This window comes from Euprymna scolopes, chromosome 8, assembly GCF_053919585.1.
Source record: "Euprymna scolopes isolate OS-2025 chromosome 8, ASM5391958v1, whole genome shotgun sequence".
NCBI lineage: Eukaryota > Metazoa > Mollusca > Cephalopoda > Sepiida > Sepiolidae > Euprymna > Euprymna scolopes.
In genome coordinates this window covers 95,316,439-95,333,967 of record NC_136489.1, presented here as the reverse complement: position 1 = coordinate 95,333,967, position 17,529 = coordinate 95,316,439, and the positions used below count along the sequence as shown (strand labels likewise).

Sequence of the window (17,529 nt, the reverse complement as noted above, 5' to 3'; positions counted from 1 at the left end):
AAAATATTTTTAAAATATTGAAAAATAAAAATAAATTACAATTTGATTTACTGTAGTTATGAAGGATTATTATGATCATTCATTAGTTTATCTGAAAAGTAGGTCAACTGTAGTTGAAAGCAACCTCAAGTCTCATTTTTTTTTCATTATTTAGTACATCATGATTAGGGTTATGACAAGAGAATATTCTTTTCATTATTTTGGCTCTTGAGTATATATCCGACACAGATAGTTAACCAATCGAGAACCACATCACTCTATCTAAAAACATATAAGATATTAACTGATGTATACTTAAGAGTCAAAATAATGAAAAGAATATTCTCTTGTCATAGCCCTAATGATGATATAGAGACGGATGTTGCTTGTTTTCTTGGATTGATCTATGTAACTTTGATCCTCACCTATTAAAGACTCGAGTACAAGATTTGGAGTTTTTGATATCACTTGACTGAGGAGTGAACTCAAGTCTCTTCACCCATTAGCAAACACATTTACCATTATACCAAAATCAACCCAAATTTGTGATCAGTGTTTTCTATTATTCATGGTAATCATAGGATAACACATGTATTTTACTTGTATGTTGTATTTTTTTCTTGTGTATGAGTGCACATGTATGTGTTGTTTCAACTTGCTAATGAACAAAATGATTCTTTTGTAACAGTATGCGTGCTGGTTGCATTGCCCTTCCACCTTTACTCAGTATTCGACAAGTAATGCAACAACGCCATTGTACAAGCGTATGGACAGCAAAAGATGAGTTACCAGTAAGTAATGATTCTATTATTATCCATCGAGACTTATGCTTTAAAGTTTGATGTACAAATGAGTGAATCTTTGATGACAAGATATTTCTGCTTAGGATTGGTTGTTAATCATTTTTTTAATTCTATAACTTGAAAGTGTGTAGCAATAGAAACTGAAAGTTATCAGCTTCAAAGTGTATCAGATGTTTTATGTGTCTGGCAACCGTTTTCTAGAAAAAAAAATGTGTTCATAGTTGCAGATTTTTATAGTTGGAACTAATTTGCATGCATAGAAACCAACTGACTTTAACGGTTCAAAGTAGATAGGAGTTACAGCATGATCACACTGACATTTATTAGATAACCAAAGTTAAGCAATGTTGAGTCTGGTCAGTATCAGATGAGTAACTTTTTCGGAATATCAGGTGCTATATGTAGGAGGATGTCAACACACTCTGCGAGATCTGCAAAAACCTAATGCTGTCATCTCTCCTGACAGCGATATACTACTGGGGACCACTTTGAGAAACAATTTTTTTTTGTTTTTTTGACAAATAAGAGAAAGTATTAATATTGGATGAACAAGAGTTCCTTTTGAAATTTAGATTGTCATTGTGATCGTTTTACAACTACAAACATTTATTGGGTGAGTTTCTAACTGCATTCCATTTAATTTTTTATTTTTAAGTCAGATGTAAGAGACACTGCTGCCATTTGTTTTAGTTCTTGTGTAACACTCGACGCTACTTGTTTCTCAAACTGAATAAATTTAAAAAGTAAAAACACTAAAAACTTATTCAGTGAGGTAGAAAAGTAACTTCTCTTGCCTTTGGTAACATTTATTTATTTATTTTATTTTTTTTGGGGGGCCACTTTCGTACCTGTGTGGATTGTTTCTTAGTGTTATAAGAAAAAAAATGTAATTTCTGCTTTAAAAATAAAAATAGTCTTTCAATCAATGATGATTATAAACATGACCTCTGCTATTTCAATAAGAAATCTAAAAATATATGGGATGAGAAATCCCAAAATCTGCATGAAAATTTTTTTAATTTATGCCTTTTCTTATCTTAGTGTTATATGCAGTGTATTACTTAGAACAGGGGTCACAAAAGCGCCATTGCATGAAGTAGAAGTGAAGTTATCTCCCTCTCACAACAGGATGATGTGACACAAGGGTTGGAAAGTGGGATTTGAAAAGCCAGTGCTCTAGAGGAATATCACTCTGCAAAAAAAAAAAAAATGCCTGGGCATCCTCATCAGCATTCTCTAGTAGGGGCGCCTCAAGTGATTAGTAATAAACTAATACCTTCTTGAAGGGAAAAGACAAAGCCTGGGGAATGTACCTCCTAGAACTGCACAGGATCAGACACCTTGACTAATAGAACAAGCAATCTTCACAATTACATAGACTTGCGGAGGGGAAAAAGGGAAACGGACCAGAAGCAGAGAACAGTACTGGTATAAACAGTTTTATCCTCCACATGTTCAATATTGTTAATGCAAAAGTGTGGAATGGCTAAGAGACATTTATTAAACTTATTAAAATCTGAGAAAAATATTGTTCATGAATAGTTTGTTTGTAGGTCATATGTTTAAAGACAAATTTAATATTGGAATATCAACCTGTTAAAAATTATTTTTTATAACAAATAATTTTTTTTTTTTCAAAATCTATTTATATTTTGTGGTGAAAACTAAATTATAGAGCAGCATATTTTTCTGAGTACAGTCGAAGATATGATAAAAACAGTCTTTATCTTTTCACTACTTTTGGCCTTAGCAGCTGCATCGAGCTGATTTGGGACATCTGGCGTTTCTGCGGAAATGAAAGAAATATATTTAATGGATCAGAGCTTGATATTTGTTTATCTTCTTTTTTTTTTTTCATTTTACTTCACAGTTCTCAGAAATCAAGGGGGTCCAAATTCATGGCGCAAACACTTAATCTCTATATGAGATCACATAGATATTCAAATATTTCATTAAAGCTTTCCCTTTTACCGCTCAAACACTGAGTTAGTAAAGAAATTGAGAACATTATTTCCCTCTCCCATTGATCATTTAAATGTGTTATAGTTTGTATATCTTGTGGCGTCTTGGTCTTACTAGATTCCAGGACAAGAATTCATCTAGTCTGGTGGAATATCCAGCTTTGTTGTTGCTTGATGTAGCATCAGTTGGAGAAGGTGCATCATTTCTTGTGAAAGCCAGTGTGGGTTAACCATACCAAGGAGATCTTATTTGAACTGCATATGATTTTGAATATTTAGTCCGGGTTTACTTGCAGTGAAAACTATCCTCATGTCAAGTTGTCCTGACAAAACCCCTGTTCAGTGAAACGTTAGACACTCGAGGATAATGTCTAGTAGGCATTTAAGTTCTCTATGGTAGGCATTCAAGTTGTTTATTTTGTGTGCCTCTGCATGCATAGTGAAAGATTCATGGTCAGTAACTGAGGTGATATTAATAACAGGAAAAGTATTCAAATGTAATATTCTAGTTCTAGTGTTTGAGAACTATAGTCTGATCTATTTCCATCAACCATGTTATAAAAATTGACATGTTAATAGAACATTCAAATAAAAGTTACAATTTTTCAAGGAATTTAAACACACCATAGAAATTTTCCTTCGATTACATCTGAGATAACTAGGGGAAATTATCAGTTACGTCCATGAAATGACTGAAATATATTAGAACATAAATCAAATTCGTTTTTTTTTTTTTTTTTTTTTAATAGATTTTCTTTGCTTAATCTAATTTTTGTTTTATGAATTAAAGAATATCTTGGTGAAGAATTTATTTAAAGGGTTTAAGCTTTTAAAATAATTACATTTATTGGTATTTTAAGATTTAAAATAATTCAAGAAAAACAATTTTTAATTCATAAAATCCTTTTGTCATTTTAAAAGAAACTTTAAGAAAATGTAGCATCAATAAGTATTTTTGTTTTTGTTTTTTACTTTGTAACATAGCTATCTATTTCTATCTACCCAACCCAGCACATATGTAAACTTGGTCACAAAGGAAAATGATAACTTTGACACAACTTTTCTTGGTGATAGAAGGTATTTACAGTGTAACCCCGATATAAGAGACTTGTGTATATGAAAAACGGATATAAGAGAGATTTTCTCTGATGCCAAATTAGAGCCTGGGTTAATGTATAATGTAATCCGGATATAAGAGAGATGCAAGGACCAAATAAAGAATTATTTTATATCCAGCTTAGACTGTATTTTGTTTACTTCACGCATCCAAACAATGGGCTGTCTGTCAGAACACTGCACCAGAAAACTCATACTGTAAAAATCTCGATGGCACGGTGACCATTTTTACAAAATTTTACTTTTGGAAGGGTGTAAGGAGAAAGAGCAAACGCATGCAATTGGCTTAATATAATCAGCCAACCGCCATGCATCAGTTTCTTTTCCTTCTCTTTCTTCTCTCCCTCTGCTTCTCTTTTTCTTCTGATATTAATCCCTATATATGCATTTGAGTCCTTGATGTCATGCTTATGCCACACCCCCAATTCTAACATGATTACATGACTTGACCAGTGATTAGGAATACTATATTAAACTTTTCTTTCAATGCAGAAATTGTAAACATGACGATATTTGAAATTCCAACATAGTTATTTATATTATAAACAATTACCAGGGTTACATAGCATCATCCGAGTTCTTGATTTCCTTAAAATATGTTGCTTACAGAAAAATATGAAAGTGACATTAAATAACCTGCTTAATTTTGTCATGTGAAATATCTAGTTGATTTTGAGACAAAATAATTATGTGCTAACTGCTTGACTCTCGGAAGAAAGTACAAAACTGATGCTATTAAATATGTGAAACAGATTGTCCTCTTCCCATCTTTTTCTTTCTAGAGAGTCTAATGTAGGTCAGCTGCTTATGAAAATGGTAGAAGAAAGGAAAGAAGTAGCTAATAAAATAATGAATATGAAAAATTTCTATCTTATTTCCCAGTGTACACGAGGACAGTGAAAGTAGACTGAAGTAAGAGGGTAAAAATTCCTCATGTAACCTCACAGAGACAGAAATTTATTAAGTTTAGAAAGAACTGAAGTAAAAAAAAAAATCAAATTCATTTGCTAATATTAAAAATTAGATAAGATTGTTTCAAATTTGCAGTTCTGGAAAATTGTTTTTCCTGTTTTCTGGAAACTAATTTGTAAAAATGTTCTATTTCAGGTTGAAATTGACTTGGGTAGTGACTATCATTACCACTCCATTTTTGCCTGCCCCATTTTGCGACAACAAAGCAGTGACAACAATCCCCCAATGCGACTCATTTGTGGCCATGTCATTTCTCAAGATGCTCTCAATAAATTGACTAACGGCACAAAGTAAGTCTCTTTATAGAACTTTGCTTCTCTCATTCATGTTTTCTGTTTCCTTTTCTCTCGATAACCAGAACAAACTGGAATTGTCTTCATCTGGGGATGGGGGGGGGGTGATTACCTTAATAGCTGTCTTCCTGGAATAGCCTATTGCGACTTGAAATCTGATTGCAATGCATACCTTTGGGAAGGTATGAACTCAAAAACCCTTCACCATCCATGGATAAAATAGCAATTTGTGTTCAATGAATCATATATAATGATCTTTTTACAATAGGTACTGTTTTGGATTTAAATAAACCTGGAAACGATCAAATAAAACAAAATGATTCGTGATTCTTTCTTGTGATTTCATCTTCTCATTCATTCCCGTTTGATCAAACGAAACAACAACTTTTTCTCTTGTTACTTTTCTAATCTAATATAAAAAAAAATAAGTTAGCTTAATTCTCAAAGTTAGACCTAAATGACATTGCATCTGACAAATCGATATTTGATTGTGACTTACAATTTATTTTTATACTTGCACAGTGTTCTTTACACAGAATTTATGTACTTTACTTCATTTTCTTTTATATTTTTCCCACTAGAACAGTTGATAAAATGGAGATATTTATGATAATGCTCTTAAAAGAAAAATCAGATTACATCATTAAACCAAAACATTGTTCATTACTCTATCTACTTAGCAATTAAATAATTATATTTGTTTTAAATAGATATTAGCCTATTTATATCTTAGAATTGTATATCATAATAGTATGTGAAATATTTAAATAAAAGAATCAATTGTCGAAAGTTGTCAGTTTTTGCCTAATTAAAACTGTTTAAAAATAATTATAACAAAATTCTGCTTTTTATTCTTAGAATTAAAAGAATTGTTGTCAATTTTTGCTAACAACTTGTTCTAATTAAATTCAACGTAATACAGTTTCAAGTTTGTGGGAGCCTCCATCATGCCTTCCCATTTAGTTAACACTAACAGAAAACTTAAAGGTCATTTTTCTTCTTTCTGCTTATACTGAATTTAATGTTATCAAAGGGAGGTAACTGTGCTTAATAATTCTTCTTGAAATGAAAAAAGGTTGTAAAAAAATGGATATACTTAAGATGCGCTGTTCCAATCTGAATGTTTTACAATGAAAGTGTGATTCTAACCTCAGACACAACTGATGGACAGAAAGCAATGCTTATAGAGATGAGGTTAACAAAGATTCACAAGTTCAAAAGAAGGTTAGAGGTTACATTAGCTATGACTGTGTAGAAGTGTTAATTATTTTTATTCTTTATTGTTTGTAGTAAAGATCGAACCTCCAACCTCCAGAATACTCATACTTGTTAATCAACACCTTTGTCTATTAAGCCATGGGTCCATATTGATCCTGTGACACAAGTTAAATTCAAAATCTCTATTATTATATAAAAGGAACTTTGTCTGTGAGTTCGTTCCCTGTAGGCTCTAAAACAGTTGGGCTAATTTTTATGAAATTTCACACAAAGGAACTTCATGTGCCTGGCAGTGTTCTTAAGATAGGTTTTGTATCGGAATGTCTTCAATAAGTATCAATAATATATAATCGAAATAACCTGATGAAAAAAGAAAAAAAAACGATTTCGACTGAAGTTAACACCTTACACAGTCTAACATTATGAGTACATTTCAGAAATTTTATTACCACACAAGCCGAAAGGCTTGACATATAAAATCAACAGTAGGTTCTTTGATATGACAGGAGTGCATTCAAAATGAAAGTTTCTGTTTAGAGCAGAATTGGATTATGATACTTGATTTTTTGCATTTTAAACTTTAATTCAAGCCATTATGTATAAAAAATAATTTTATAAAAATAGATTCTCTACAGTGCAATGTAGACTACAGTGTATTGCGAAATAAGTCATAGTGAGAGGCATGCAAGCACCACAATGAGTCCCCAACTAGAGCAGGCAATGAATTGATTTGATTGAAAAATGGGTGATTTTTACCGATTTCGATGACAATAAATATATGGGAGTGTGAAATATTTGCTGATCTTCATTCAATGCTGGGCAACGTCTGGTCATCATGCTAGTTCCATATAATTTCCAGAATTCAACAAAATTCTAGAGTTTGAAAAGATACACCTGAAGAAGATAAATTTCATTGTGTAAAATACTTTAAATAACAACCAAGGGTAGTCGGAATCATGCAAATCTTCATCTTAAAAATTCTGAAACACACTTTGAATTAACATTATTTTCCTTGTGAAATTAGATGGGCCACTCAGGAAGCTGCATAGGTTGCAGTTTTCTCATGACTGTTATTAGATATATGTATGTAATATCTGTACACTTTACTTGTGATCAACATGTCGTATTTGTTACATACCCTGCTTCCGTATTTGTGGAGTTTATTGCTATTGATGGAGAATTGCTTAATCTTAAGAGATCTCAGTTCTGAAGCAAGATTTTTTTTGGTTTTAAAATCAAAAGTGGGCAAGGGTGGGAGGATTATCTGATGCTTTTTTGCGACTCTGATTGTTAGCTGAATTCTTTCCCAAACTTATGCAAGTGCAGTTCCCAAATAGAGCCAAGATTGCCTTACATTCCTCTCCTGTGGACAATAAGCATCCATTTGTAGTTTTTCTTATTTAATTTCAAGTGTAATTACAAAATTTTGCATTTTTATTACAAAAATAATTCTTTTTTAATCTAAAAGTATTGTATTCATTTTTTTTTTTTTTTAAATTTTTTTTTACTGGTTTTATATTAAAAAATACAGCATTATCTTTTGTCTATGGTTTCTGTATGTTATGGGGATTAGCAAATACCATCCTCCAAAAAACAAGCATGTACATCATGAAGAATGAACATATGTTACTTTACCTTTTTTGCAAAGATGAGTTCATGTCTTGGGGTTGTATCACGACTATAGCCATTAAATGAAATTAATCAAAATCTTATTAGATTATAGAGTTTTAATAATGAAATAAAAACCACTTTTTACATTTTTGTTTCATGTAAACTTAAAACTAGCCATAAAGAATCAGCCTTTTATACAAAAGTTCACGAATAGAAGTCAAGCAAAAAAAATGTTGACATTTGCTTATTTGACAATATATATTAAATTATTACAAGACAAGTAAATAGAAAGAACATGGATACATAAATTTATAATACTTTTACTAGTAATCAGGAAAATAAGAATATATAATGGATTATCTTAAAATAAATAATGCATTTAATTATTTGATCAAATATATTTAGATAATAAAGAAAGTAATCTTGATTTTTCTTCACCTGCATCTACAGTTCGAATAGGGGGGAAAAAATGAACACTTCCTAAACAAATCTTATATGATTAGTACAGGCAGCATTTTCTAAACCATGTTTCACGAACCAACTAGTGTTTTATAGAAAAGTATAAAAATTGGAAGAGAATAGTTAAGTAGTGCTTTTTATAGCTTTTCCATATGTAGTTTAGGTGTTAAAATTGCTTAAAAGATTATAAAATAGTTTTTGAGTTGTGCATGTTTTTTTATTTTTTAAATTGTAATTTATATGAAAATATCTCTCTCTCATTGCTTATAGTTTTGTTAGACCATAAGGTATTTCCAATAAATGCAATGATATCTTCTGTCACTTCATTCAGCTTTCCTCATGTAGGCTTTAAATGACAGCCGTGTTCTATTCCATAATGTTAGTCTCCCACTTCTTTTATTTGCTGGCCAATCTTCTTTGCATCGTTCACTGTGCATTTGAGGACTGTCTTCATCAGCCACTTGATTTCATGGTATCAATTAACATACTGTGACATTTTGCTTTTCGTAATGTAAGAGTCTGTCAGATATTCCATAATTGCAATATATGCTGAAATATATTTTTCATATGTTGTTCTCGATTTGGTTGATACGAAAAATTTAAGTTGTTGTAAATTGATTTCTGGTAATAATTTTAAAGTATATTTGGATAACTTTTAATTTAATTTAAACTTGTTTTGGAATTTTTTTACATTGGGATTAATAATTTGGAGCATTCATATTATTATTATTAACATCCAAGATGAGAATAATAGTCTAAATACTATAACCTAGAATTTTAGGTTATAGTTGACTAAGATTCCCCCCCAAGATTTTGCGGTCCTGGACATGACCTTAAACTATATCCGATGGTGAGGCCCCAGCTTGCGGGCTTTGAGGAGTGTGGAGCCTAATGTTATAGTACAGTCCTGGTCAAAATCATAAGACCACTTAAGAAAGTAAGCATTTACGCATATTATCAAATTTTTTAATCAAACAAATGGTTGAAACCATTGCCAAAAAGGAAAATATGATGGAAAAAAATGAAATCTGCTTCATTTGAAACCTTAACCCTGATCTAATAATTATTTTTTAAAAAAACAAACATTTTCACCTGGTCAAAATGATAAGACCACTTTAATAAAATCGGCTAGTTTTGAAAAAATGAATACGAAAAGCTTTCTATGTTACTAAAAGCAACTTGTTAGTGGATAAAAAACACCTTACTAAATTATAAATGGCGAAAGGGAAACCATTATCAGAGTTTGAGAAAGGAAGGATCTTTGAGCTTAATAGGGGTGGACTCTCCCATAGATCCATTGCAAACGAAGTGAATCGTAGCAAAACGGTCATCACATTTTTTTTTAAGAAATCCAGATCAATATGAGCACAAAAAGAGTCCAGGTCGACCAAAAAAAATAACCCCCATCACTGGATCGCTGTATCAGAAGTTTAATAAAAAACTCCAGTATGAGCTCAAGTCAATTGAAAAGCCAAACAGCAACAGAATGTACTCCTAAAACCATCAGAAGGCATCTGAAAATGAAAGGTTTCAATCATTTAAAGCAACTGCAGAAACCACGTCTTCTTGAACAGCACAAAAATAACCAACTTAAATATGCCGCCAAATACCAGACTTGGGATGAAGAGAAGTGGGAAAATTTAATTTTCTCCGATGAGAAAAAGTTTAATTTAGATGTTCCAGATGGATTTCAACACTATTGGCATGATAAAAATTTGCTCAAAGAGACTTTTTCAACTCGGCGTAGTGGAGGAGGGTCTTTAATGATCTGGGGTGCTTTCTCGTCAGCTGGCACCTTAAAGTTGCAAGTGGTGAAAGGCCGGCAAACATCATTGAAGTACATTTTAATGCTTGAAAATACTTCTATCAGGACTGAAGGTCCACGTCTGTGTGGAAGAAATTGGATTTTCCAGCAAGACAATGCTACGATACACACTTTTCGACAAGCACGATAATACTTTTCTTCAAATATAGAATTGTTAGATCATCCAGCATATTCTCCGGACCTCAATCCCATTGAAAATCTTTGGGGATGGATGGCAAAAGAAGTGTTCAAGGATGGAACCCAGTATGATTCGATAAAGGAACTTTGATTCAGTTTTCAGTACATGAGATAAAATTCCTTTGCAATTGATAAAAAAACTTAGTCGCAAGCATGCCGAAGAGAATTTTTGAAGTAATTCGTAATAATGGAGGCTATACTAAATACTGAGACCCTTTTTAGTAATTTATAATTGCCTTTTGTTAGATAAATTATCAGTGGTTTTATCATTTTGACCAGGTGAAAATGTTTGTTTTTTTAAAAAAAATAATTATTAGATCAGGGTTAAGGTTTCGAATGAAGCAGATTTCATTTTTTTTCCATCATATTTTCCCTTTTGGCAATGGTTTCAACCATTTGTTTGATTAAAAATTCGATAATATGCGTAAACGCTTACTTTCTTAAGTGGTCTTATGATTTTGACCAGGACTGTATGTCCAAGGATGGAGTACTGCTGCCACATATCGGCAGGGGCTGCTAAAAACAGCCTATCCTGCCTTGACAGAGTACAAAATTTGCTTAGTGGGGACGCCCTTTTCTCTTCCCTGCAACCTCTCTCCCACAGAAGAGATGTTGCGAGCCTGTCTTTGTTTTATCGTTACTTCCATGGCAAGTGCTCATCTGAGCTCCAATCTCTGGTCCTCCCTCGCCAATCTTTCACAATAAACACCCGTCTAGCTGAAACCACTGTCAATAATTTTCCCCACTCTTTATCTGTGCCAAAATCAAAATGTAGATTCCATGAACAAAGCTTCTTTCTTAGAAGTGCACGCCTGTGGAACTCTCTTCCGTTTGCCTGTTTCCCACCTGACTACAACTTGGATGTCTTTAAGTCCAACATAAACAAATTCCTGATGAACCCCCCCCCCTTAAGACACTTTATCAAATCTTCAATACTAACGATTACTATGATACTATCCCATTGATTACTGTACGCGCAATAATCCTTATTCCTGAGTGGCTTCCAGGCCTTGATAAGTGGTGACTACCATGTAAAAAAAGAAAAAGCCACCTTTTAATTGCCATTGCTCTCAGGTCCACGGTGACCCAGAGTGGTAGTACCTGTTAGGGTCCCAACTATGGGTTAAATAGAAACCTACTTGAAAAAAAAAAATATTCTATTAAAAAAATTTTCTTCAAAGTCACTGGATTCGGCATTAAATAACCTGAGAAGGATTGATATGCCGTAAAACAAAAGCAATCAACCAACCTAAGATTTTGCAAACCTGTTTCTGGAAACAGTGACAACTCAAAATAGTCCCTTCTGAATTTTTTAATTATTAGAAAGGTGTTCCATAACAAAAGAAATATAAATACTATTGTGAAGCAATTTATTGGAAAAAGCAAATTATTGTAAATTATAAAGATGAATGAAGTTTTGTAAGAAATAAAACTCTTTATTTGCATTTTTATAATAAAAATGTTTATGAATGAGGTCTTTAAACATTTTTATTATAAAAGTGCAAATAAAGAGTTTTATTTCTTACAAAACCTCATTTTTATAATTTACAAATTTTTTTTTAATTACATCAAATCGCTTCTCAATATAGATAGTGTTTACATTTTTTATAGTGTTTACATTTTTTCATTATGAAGCACCTTTCTAATAATTAAAAAAAGAAAATCAGAAGGGGCTATTCTGAGTGGTCATTGCTTCTGGAAACAGGCTTGTAGAAAGCTTTGGGGGACTTTAGTTGACTATAACCTAAAATTTCTTTTGTTTATAATTTTAAGAAAATAGCATAAATTTTAATTTTTTTTTTTTTGATATGCTCCTATTTGTCATCAAACATAAAAATCAAATCGATAATCATCTCCTCCTCCCTCAAAAAAAATCCAAAAGACTTCTAAAAACTAAGTAACTATTATAGAAAATAAAAAAAAAGTTTTGTCAAATTAATTTTCGAGTTAATTAACAAGATTTTTTTTCATTGGTTAATGCTGAGCATCCATGTTATATATAGTCTGCTTTTTTGTCAGACTATTTTGTTTTCAATATTTTTTGTAGTTCAGAGTGCAACACTGCATTCAAGGAAGAGGTATTTTCATTTTGACTATATGTGTTGCATGGAGAGAAATGACATGAAAATTATACAATAGATGTATTAATGTAAGTCTTAAAAATAGTCTTAGATCTAATAGCATCTGAAAAAGATGAAATTTGGAAATCTTGGGGAAATCTGTGTAGAACAAGAGACTTTATTTGTTTGGTCACATTGAAATAGTGGATGAAAGTTAGTAGATATAGAACATCTACTAACCCAAGGTGTAGACTATCGAAAACATAGGAGAAAGTGATAAAGATAGATAAATGATAAATGAATACCTGTCCAGAGATAAGTTTTGAGGCCAATTTCTAAAAACTGTCGAACACAATCTAGCATGTAAAATAGATGTTAAACTAAATATGTAGATGGGTTGCTGGTGGAGTGGGTTTGATGAGTGCACATTCAAAACCTGTAGTGAAACCGGTTCAAGACTGATAACTGTAATCTGCAAGAGGTATTAAATGATTTACTTAAACTATAGTTTAAAAGCTTAATTATTGAACTATTTCTTTAGTTCATAGAAGTTTTTTATCATATTTTGGGAGGTGGGGCGATTATCTGGAATTCACCCTTTCCTGTGAAAAAAATAAAGATAAAAATCTATATGATGTATGTACCCGTGATAGAAAGAAAATATTATACATTCAAATCATGTAAATTGATTAGTTTTATAATCAAAATCATTTTTAAGCGAATTTAAGTTTTTCTAATGCTCCCTCCCCATATTAATAATGGCTTTCTAAAATTTTGTAAAAATTTGAATTAATTGGAGTTATCTCCCTTATTCCTTCAGACTGTTTTCAAGATGTCCTTGTAAGAGCATCGCTTGTAGTTTGGCTATAAAATTTGATTTCCTTGTTTAAAAATAAATCTATTTGATCAATTTACGTGATTTTTGGTGTATGATATTTTCTTTCCATCATGGACACATACATCGTACAGATTTTTCTCTTTGATTTTTTTTTCATAGGAGGGAATTCTAGAAAAGCACTTTTGTCATATAAATGTATCAGTTAAATGTTTTTCTAAGGTTGTATATTTTATCCTTGAAAGGAATAAAAAAAAATGCTTAGGGATTGGAGTCAAAATAAAAAGTGTACGCACGAAAACACATGCAAACATACCAACCACAAAATGTCTTCATAAAAAATTCATATACTAACTGTTTGTTAAATGCCTGTTGTGCTGTTTTTATTCAAACAGTACAGTATCGGCATTCCTTTCTCGTTCCAGGGTGAAGTGTCCATATTGCCCCATTGAACAAATCCCAGCAGACGCAAAACGGATCTACTTTTAAGCACACCACATACAAATAACTTTTAAATCTTTTTTTTTTTTTTTTCATTATTATTTACTTGGCATTTCTTTTCCTAAAGTGTCTGTTCTAAAATAAATTTATGTGCAGAAAATATTTGAATCTTTTTTTGTTGTTGTTGTTCTGTCTTTTTTTTTTTTTTAAGTTTGCATCTTGTTGGGGGACAACAAAAAAATGATTATGCAACAGAAGAAGAAAAAAAAAGAATTTATGGTTATTCTAGTTTGTACAGATGTATATCAAACAAAAGGAGATTGAGGTGCCCTTTCTCAATACATGTGTAAAATGAATAATAAACACTTTGAAAAACAGAAGACTAACATGAAATTGAATATTTAAGAAAGAAAAGATTTATTGTACAAATGTGGGTGTAGGATAAGGTAAAAAGAAAACTAAAGATATCATAGAAATGGTGCTTTACAGATATGGGAACAGAGTGAAAGCATATACACAATGCAGAATATCAGCTTGAGAGAGAAAAAGTTGTCTTTTTTCTATTTTTAGAAAAAAAGCAATCTAGACCACTTCACATTTGTCATTCAATCACCCATTTGATCAAGTTATTGATTTGTAAAGACAATACAAATTGTTCTTATTATTTAGATTCATCGGACTACTGTTCTCATCTTGAGTGTGATTTTCACAACGTTTTGGTCAATGTAACCTCCAACCTTCTTCAGGTGTATCTTGTCAAACTCTGGGAAATTTGGACGGAATTTTGAGCGGAACGTTTTATTTACTTCACGGGGGTAGCATGCTCTTGTTTCGTCAGCCATGACTGGATAGAGATCCTAAGTAATTTGCAGTTGTATTTTTTGGTGGCCCACACTGAGGATTGAACCTTCAGTAGAATATCAACAGAAACCTTCTCGAGTTAGACAAGATACAACCCCTGAAGAAGGTCAGAGGTTACATCGACTGAGATGTTATGAAAATCACACTTAAGATGAGAACAGTAGTTCGATGAATCTAAATAATAAGAATAACCAATCCTCATCTCAAAAATTCAGAAACGTCAGTACAAATTGCATCACTTATAAGCTTAATCGATTTTAATACTTCATCTTTTTGCAACACTGTTAAACTCATCATTTGGCAATCAATGAAAATAGGTAGAATGGTGAGAAATACATTGGTGATTAATATCCTGAGTTTGCCATTTGTTTCACTGACAGCTTTAACATTAAAGTAAGATTACATCAGGATTTTCTACAGAGTCCATTGCTTTTCATTTGTGTCTTGGAAATGGATTGTCTGGAAGAGATACTTCCATGCTGATGATTCAGTATTTGTCTGAAACAATGAAAGCCCTACTTGTTAAGTTAGAGACTCAGGCAAACGCTATGGAAAGTTGCCATGATTGACAATATGTTACCTGTAAGCTTTTCGTTCAAACTTGTCGGCTTAACATTCACAGGTAACATAAATTGGAACAAATACGTTGAGGACATTGCCAAGGTTGCTGCAAAAAAGGTGTGATTTTTCTACTGTGCTAGAAAGTTACTCACATCTGAGTGTATTCTCTATCTCTACAAAACCATCATTTGCCCATGCATGGAGTATTGTTGCCACATGTGGGCTGGTGCATCTGCAATTAATCTCTCACTCTTAGACTGGGTTCAAAAAAGAGTCTCCAATCTAATAGGTCTTGCATTATCAACCAAACCCCAACCTCTGTCCCATCGGAGAAAGTTATTCACACCTGACAGTAGCTTGTATCTCTACAAAGCCACCATTCGCCCATGCATGGAGTATTGTTGTCATTATTGGAGTATTGTTGCATATACCACTAGTCTAACACTCTTAGACAAGGTTTAAAAGAGTCTTCAAGCTAATTTGTCCTGCACAACCAAACTACAACCACTGTCCCATCGCCTTTATGTTGCATCCTTGTGCTTTTTTTACAGATATTTTAATGGAATATGCTCTGACGAACTCATAGTAGTTGTGCCCTCTCGACGTAAATACCTCTGACTAATCCAACAAGCAGCAAAATCCCACCCCTTCACTGTAGAGATCTCTTGATGCCAGAAACCCTTCTACTCTTATAATTTCTTTCCTCAAACTGCTAAACTTTGAAATTTCTTCCCAGTTTCCTGCTTTCTTGACTATACTGACATACAGAAGTTCAAATCTAATGTGAACAGGCAACTTGCTGCTCAACTCCCTACATAGTGTCTCTGTAGATATGACCCCAAATAGTACCCCTTTACATCCAAGTGGCACTGTGCCTTGTTTGGGGTGAAAAAGAGTAAAAATAAGTGATGCATGCATGGTCCCCCGGGAGTGCACATTGAATGAGGCATAAAAAAAATGACAAAAAAAAAGTTCAGCATTTGCCCCTCCCTCTCCATTTAGCCCCCAAATCCCCAAGGGATGTCAAATCCTGGTGAAAATGAACAAATGGCGCAGTTTTAGGCCTTAACATATGTAGATTTGAGTTCTACATCATGCAAAAAAAGAAATGATTAAGTCCATCATTTGCCCACCCCCATTTAGCCCCAAAAGTCCCCAAGGCCTTAACATATTTAAATTTGAGATCAGCACCATGCAAAACTGCTAAATAGATATACACAGAAAATTTTGGACAGATATGGAAAAATAGTTCCAAAAAGAGTAGTGGTTAACTGGTTGATGGTCAGAAATCAGAAACCCACAGTATTAATGCTGGAGTCTCTCAGGGGTCCATCCTGGGTCCAACTCTTTCTGATCTACATCAATGATCTCCTAAATCACATTCTAAGATCGTTTGTAGACATTTATACTGACGACACTACCATCTAGAGTAATCTTTTCCATCTGACGAGCAAAGTAAAGCTATACTTATACTACTGTCTGCTGAAGCTTTTGTATGATGGCTAATCTGTACGGATGGAAGTGGAGCTTGTAGAGCGAACACTAATTCTAAGGGTAGTAGAATGTTTCGGAGCAGATCGTTTTGGGCACCTGAGAATGGCTTGTCAAACGCGCTCTGTATTATGTGGGATTCTTACGGTTCTTAGTGCTCCAGGAGGCCTTTTTTTTTTTTTTTTTTATGTGGCGTGCCTTCTGTGTAAAGAGAATGAACTCGGTCTAAGATTGTGTCTCCTTTGGGAACTCCCTGATGTTGAGTTTGGTTAAAATGCAGACAAAATTCGGGTAAAAAGATTTCCACTGCCATGCTTCCTCACTTCCTCCATCTTTTGGTGTTATGAAAATCTTTTTATCCGAATACGATGTCCAGCATGTTAAAAATATACTATTTGTTGTAAAAATCTAATGGATAAACATCTGAAGAAGTTGGTGGGGACAGGATATTTTTACAGAAACATAAATCGTAAAATTGCCAACTCATTAATGAAACAGCTGTAATGGAAAAATCCAGGAAATAAACGAAGGTTATAAAAAAGAAAATGTGAGTCTTTGAATTTTCAACAAAATTTTGCACTATATGTGTGTGTATATATATATATATATATATATATAGTACTGATTTCAAAAGTTAAAAAAATATGACAGGTGCCATAAAATCAAAACCAAAACATTTAGTAGATTTCTTACTGTTTGAGCTATCGACAGATAAGATTCCAAATTAAACCACTTCAAGCTATGAATGAATTTGATTATGCACAAAAGTAATAGAAATAAGTTGAAATAAGCAATTTGCCTTTCAACTTGACGACATATTTCTGTACTTCATCCAAAGAAAGATTTTACTTGTTATAAACTATCCT

At 32.6% G+C, this 17,529-nt stretch overlaps 1 protein-coding gene across 2 annotated transcripts in view; it reads left to right on the top strand.

The window, feature by feature from the left end:
- LOC145283654 (E3 ubiquitin-protein ligase RMND5A-like) overlaps positions 1-13,923 on the top strand; it is a 50,603-nt gene extending 36,680 nt beyond the window's left edge. Inside the window, exons 7-9 of one of the 2 annotated variants that reach the window (XM_080132648.1) lie at positions 668-770; positions 4,967-5,121; positions 13,705-13,923. In XM_080132648.1, coding sequence (XP_079988774.1) covers positions 668-770; positions 4,967-5,121; positions 13,705-13,798 — 352 coding nt within the window. In that variant the 3' untranslated portion in view covers positions 13,799-13,923. The remainder of the gene's footprint in view (positions 1-667; positions 771-4,966; positions 5,122-13,704) is intronic. The other variant, XM_080132649.1, reaches the window with a different exon arrangement.
- The last annotated feature ends 3,606 nt before the right edge of the window (positions 13,924-17,529 follow it).